Source organism: Bidens hawaiensis, unplaced genomic scaffold (assembly GCF_021521415.1).
Source record: "Bidens hawaiensis isolate Kalapana, Puna unplaced genomic scaffold, B.hawaiensis_p1.1 tig00032901_1, whole genome shotgun sequence".
Lineage (NCBI taxonomy): Eukaryota > Viridiplantae > Streptophyta > Magnoliopsida > Asterales > Asteraceae > Bidens > Bidens hawaiensis.
The window spans coordinates 213046-219045 of NW_027495636.1; the positions used below are offsets into that span (position 1 = coordinate 213046).

Consider the following 6000-nt stretch of genomic DNA (forward strand, 5'->3'; position numbering starts at 1 on the left):
AAACCAATTATTTAAAAACTGGTACTAACTAGTCGTTGACCGGTTATATCAGATTTTATATACGTGGTCAGTAATTCTGGACAGTTGGTTTGAACATCAAACCATCAATTTTTATTAAAGTATTGATTGTAACTAAAAAACCGGTTTTAAGTATAAAAGCATTTTGATACATGCAATACTCCAATGTCATAAAATTTATTGTTATTGAACACTTTAGAAAAACACACTTTGTTCAATTGTTCTAATATTGAGTGCTTTTGGTTATTTTTTTTTATTTTAGATTATTTTTATCATGGAATCATATATTTTTTAATTACTTTTGAATTTAGGGTAAAGTAGTTAACTCGGCTAAATCTTTCTATACAAATCAGCTATACCATTTTTAAGCTCAACGTGATACAAATTAAAAACCAGTTTTTAAATTGTTCAAAACAATATATGATCAAGTACTTTAGCTTTGAAAAAATGGCGATGACAGAGGGTTTGTAGCTAGCACTATCAAGATGTTATCAAGATATATAATAAAGGTGTATTATATCAAATTTGAGGATTATAGTCACATACTTTTATAATAAACATTTGAAGTTTTAGCGAGTGTGTGAGTTGGTCAATCTTAAAAGAAATCGATAACGTATTCGGCCTCAAAGCCGGCTATGAGGTAGGAGACTGACCTTGGCTCGACACCCTGATAGGCTTGACTTTTTTTAAAAATAAAATTTATATATACTTTTGAAAAAAAAAATATGTATTCTTAATGTTTAACTTCAATTACTCAACTAATTTAAGGCCCGTATTTTTTTCGTCTTCGGTTAAATTTTTTTTTACGATTATCGAAGACGCCCGTGATTGGCCTCTCCGTGCTACTCAGCCTCCACATGGTCATTTGTGAGTGTAAAATATCATCAATATCATCTCGTTTAAAACACTTTTTAACTCCCAACTTTTGTACACAAATTTAGTTTACATTTAAAGTTGAGTTAATCACATTTTGGTTTATGGTTTTATGTTCTAGTTTACAAGATCTTTAAGAGATTATTAATGTTTTGCAAGTATAACACAACAACATTATAAGATGACTTAAAATGACAAACTAAATAATTTACAAACATCACAACTATAGTAGGTGAGAAGTCGAATAATGAAAGCAAGTCAAAACCACCATGTAACTACCGAATTTGATTTTGGTATGACTTGAGAGTGATGCAAAGCAAGAAAAAGAGTAGTTATATTGCGTTTGTTTAGAACAATATCAACTAATACTTGTTGTTTTGCGAAGGAAAAATTGTGTATTTTTTAATTCTAAAATATAGTAGTTGTACTTTATACATCAGTGTTGATGCAAAACTTATCATATCTAAAGGCTAAAGTCTTGAAGCAATGCGAGAAAGTGACTACTTTGGTTTAGATTCATCTCGTCATGGGGAGAACTGGAGAAGGGTTTCCTCCCTGTAAGTCCGTAACAATCCTCTAGTATGAGAATAAGTATGTGTATTTGAAGAATAAGAGTAAGGGATATTAAATCTGAGAGTAGTAAAAAAAATGAGCATGACGATCTTTACCTGGAAAGGAGGGAGGATGATATTTATAGGGTTATTTGGTTAGGATGTTTGTAACCATTCGTTCAACTTTCAAAATCATGTAGTCATTATTCTAGGACTGAGCATGTTTACGTATGATGTTATATAATTTGTTTTAGCGGGGCGCTTGTACAAACACCATAAATGACATTTGCCTCAATAGTTGACATTTGTATCTAAACATATATTTTATAACTTTAGGGTTTTGATCAAATACATATAAAATAAAAAAACGTTACTAAAAAAATTAATTAACATTTTATTACATGTGCTATTTTTAGTAATCTAGAGAAACTACCACAACCACAAGCAAATTCACTCTTTGATCGGATCACCAAAATGAAAACTAAGTAACAATGGCTGAATGCATGTCTGAATTCAAAGTGTAATGGCATCTAAACAAAGGCTGTTGTTATCTCGAAAGGGAAAGAACATATTCGAGTCTGATTATAGCGTGTCTGATGACGCATCCATTCTAGACCGACTCACCAAAGCATGGGAAGATCTTCAAGTGTTCCTAATCAAAGTTTACGAAAATGGTCTGTCTGATCCCAGACAGTTTATCTTTGCGGGTAAATCCGGGTTGGCACTTGCTTTTGTTTCTATTCTCATCTTTTTTAAGGAACCATTTAGTTACATCAGAGAGCATTCCATCTGGGCAGTCCTCACTGTCATTGTCGTATTCGAATTCAGCATAGGTATTATTATTGTTGTTGTTGTTATTATTAATCTTGTTAATATTAATTTAAAGGGAAAATTTCTAAAATAGTCATCGTGACCGAAGGAATATCCAAAATGGCCATAGAATTCTTTACTTTCACAACTAGATATTATCAAAATAAGTCGGTCACATACAGTGGCATTCATTAGAATTCACGTGCCCCGGCTTAGCTATAAATAATATGTCCTTAAGCCTTAAAGAACTAAACAATGTAAACTTTTTTTAAACGACGAATAAAGTTATAGCAATGAACATAGTGTGGGTATGCTAAAAATAGTGGGCTTATAAGAGTTCGGGTATTCTAACAATATATATAATATCGTGATTTTTAAAAAAATTGTATCCCGGAAAAACACGTGCCTCAGCCAGATGTCTACATTGCCCACCTTCAAAGCCTCCCATAGTCACATATGAACATATAAACTGGCTAGGTATATTAAGCACGTTATGGGCTTACAAGCACAAACATGAAAGAGACTCATGTAGCGGACTATTTTGTGACATGTGTCCTAAACAAGCTACGGATGAGTTTAAAGTCGAATGATTAGGCTGGGAAGGTGTTGATTTGGGTTTCGGTTAAGTGGAGTCATTCCTTCAACGTTTAGGCTACATTGGTTTTGAAAGGGAAAATTGCACGCTTATTTTGAAGATTTTTTTTTTTTTTTTTTGACAAAATGATTATTTTAGAAATTTTCCCTAATTTAAATTCGTGAATTAAAGAACGGAAGATTTATTTAACAGGAGCAACTCTTGTGAAAGGATTTTTGCGTGGTTTGGGGACCGCTAGTGCAGCAATACTCGCATTAGGATGTGCTCAACTATCCGTGTGGGCTGGCAAATGGCAAGAATGTATCGTTCTCATCAGCATATTTATAGCAGGTCGACTAATTAATCATATCATTTGAGATTTTTATGCAACTTGTATAAATTTATTTAATTTATTTTCTATAACAGGTGCGATTACCAGCTTCTTAAAACTATATCCATCAATGAGGGTGTACGAATACGGATTCAGGGTGTTTATGTTGACATTTGCTGTAGTAATGGTGTCAGGGACTTCGGAATTCTTTGACACGGCTGTTTCACGAATGCTTTTAGTTTTCGTCGGGGCAGGCATATGTTTGATTGTAAGTCTATGTGTTTATCCAATATGGTCCGGAGAAGATTTGCACAAACTAGTTGTTGATAACTTTAGGGGTGTTGCTACTTCCTTGGAAGGTATTATTATTATTATTACTATTATTGTTACATATAATTTCAATGAAAGAATGAATGAATATATCTTTTCTTGTATAGAATGTGTTAGGAGTTACTTGCAAAATGTGGAATATCAGAGGATACCATCAAAGATCCTCGTATACCAGGCGACCGATGACCCCCTCTACACCGGATATCGAGCAGCAGTACAGTCTACAAGTAAAGAAGAGGCTCTCGTAATTAATCAACTTGACCGTTTAATTTGTTCTTCAATTTCTTGTCCTCGACATAATTAAAGGGAAAAAAATACCAAAATAGGCATGTTTGATCAAAAACTTTACATAAAGGTCGGCCCTGTTTTACATAACAGGGGTCATACCCTTTTACCGAAATTTAAAACCACCCAGCCCTCCCTAAAGGCCGGCTCTGCCTGGTCAGAGCGGTTAGGTGTCATTGTTTTTATTGGTTTTGCCAATTGGTTTTAAGTTTCATGCCTTTTTGAAGTTTTTTTAATCAAGCATGCCTATTTAAATAAATTTTCCCTTAATTTAAAATAAAATAAAAATTGATTTATGCATGCATGTAGTTGGGATTTGCAAATTGGGAACCACCACATGGGCCTTATAAAATGTGGAGATATCCATGGAGTCATTTTTTGAAAGTTAGTGGTGCATTAAGACATTGTGCTTTTATGGTTATGGCAATGCATGGGTGCATACTTTCAGAGATACAAGCAGCACCCGAGCTGCGAATGATGTTTCGAAACGAGATTCAACAAGTTGGAATAGAAGGTGCAAAAGTATTACGCGAGCTAGGAAACAAGCTCGAGAAGGTAGAAAAACTAAACCCAGGGTTTGAGATGCTTGACAAGGTGCACGAGGCCGCAGAGGATTTGCAAATGTTGATTGATAAAAAATCATACCATCTTGTGAAATCTGAGAAATGGGCAGCTTCTAGACGACCCAAAGATTTTGAAGACCTTGATCATCTTCATGAAATAAAAGAGGAGGAAACCCCGTGCTTAGATGAATTTTCGTCGCATTTTAAGTTACCATCTCATCATGCTGGCTTGAATCAACACATGGCCAAAACTATGTCCATCAACAATGCTAGCGCGTCTTGTTTTGGAATGAACTGTGAAGAGCAAGTGCAATGGCCTTCACGTCTGTCGGTTCTTGGAGACGTTGTTCTTAACGAACGAGAGATCAGGACGTATGAGAGTGCAACTGCTTTGTCTTTGACCAATTTCACATCTTCATTGATAGAGTTTGTTGCAAGGCTTCAGAATTTATTGGACTCCTACAAAGAGCTTAGTGAAAAGGCAAAATTTTCAGAACCAACTTAACCTGGGCTTTTATTCTTTTATTATTTGTGTTAGGAAGAAAAAAAGGATGTGTGTTTTGTTTGAACCTAAAATTTTGTATCTTGTTGAGATTTGAGCTAGAAAATAATTACTATAACACCAAATTAATTTTTTTTTTCAAACAAACTAGCTATAAATGACTGACATAATATGCATACTATAATGTCATAAATAATACCAAGTCTTTAATATTTACACAATCTAGATTAATGTAACATTATTTTCATTTACATAATTATATGTACTAGTTTTACTAAAGGATAAGCCCAAAAGGCACAAACAGAGCTTAAAAGATACAAACGGAGCCAAAAGGCACAAACGGAGCTTAAAGGCACTAATGGAGTACAAAAGGCACAAACGGAGCTTAAAAGACACTAATGGAGCCCATATTACAAAGGGAGCTTAAAAGCCCACAAACAGAGCTCAACATGCACAAAGGTAGCCCAAAAGATACATATAGCGCTTTAAGGCTCAAACGGAGCCCAAAATGACTAATGGAGCCCAAAAGGCACAAAAGGAGCTTAAAGGCACAAAAGGGGTCCAAAAGGCACACAGAAAGCGTAAAAAGCACAAAGGAAGCCCAAAATGCACAAACGGGGCCAAACATGCATAAAAGAGCCAAAAGGCACAAAGGGAGCCCAAAAGGCACAAAGAGAGTCCAATAGGCACAAATGGAGCCTAAAAGGTACAAAGAGAGCCCAAAAGGCACTAAAAAAGTCCAAAGACACAAAGTGGCCAATTCATGCCTTCACGGGTGGCTGAGCCATTTTGGAGGCCTTAGACAAAATAAAAATTATGCACCCCCTCCCTAATGGGATGGATCGACCTTTGCAGGCCAAACCGAGATGAAATTTCAACGCTTTTTCGAATTTTTTAATCTTTCTCCATTTTGTGATTCATTGTTGATTGCAACAAGTCTTTTAAGTAAATTATTTTTTTTCAAACAAATTATAAATGACTGACATAATATGCATACTATAATGTCATAAATAATACTAAGTCTTTAATATTTACACAATCTAGATTAATGTGACATTATTTTCATTTACATAATTATATGTACTAGTTTTACTAAAGATAAGCCCAAAAGACACAAACAGAACTTAAAAGGTACAAACAGAGCTTAAAAGGCACTAATGAAG

General features: G+C 34.5%; 1 protein-coding gene across 1 annotated transcript; it reads left to right on the top strand.

The window, feature by feature from the left end:
- Positions 1-1852: 1852 nt before the first annotated feature.
- LOC143584275 (aluminum-activated malate transporter 4-like) lies at positions 1853-4878 on the top strand. The gene is made up of 4 exons (XM_077066362.1): positions 1853-2275; positions 3040-3177; positions 3253-3731; positions 4082-4878. The coding sequence occupies exons 1-4, from the start codon at positions 1966-1968 to the stop codon at positions 4838-4840; spliced, it is 1686 nt and encodes a 561-aa protein (XP_076922477.1). The 5' UTR covers positions 1853-1965; the 3' UTR covers positions 4841-4878.
- Positions 4879-6000: the final 1122 nt, after the last annotated feature.

What these genes read in the sequence shown, in the direction of transcription:
- LOC143584275 (XM_077066362.1), top strand. Translation starts at nt 1,966, where the DNA reads ATGGCATCTAAACAAAGGCTGTTGTTATCTCGAAAGGGAAAGAACATA. An exon ending in CATCAGCATATTTATAGCAG is followed by an intron (nt 3,178 to 3,252) that starts GTCGACTAATTA and finishes TTTCTATAACAG; the next exon opens with GTGCGATTACCAGCTTCTTA. An exon ending in CAAGTAAAGAAGAGGCTCTC is followed by an intron (nt 3,732 to 4,081) that starts GTAATTAATCAA and finishes GCATGCATGTAG; the next exon opens with TTGGGATTTGCAAATTGGGA.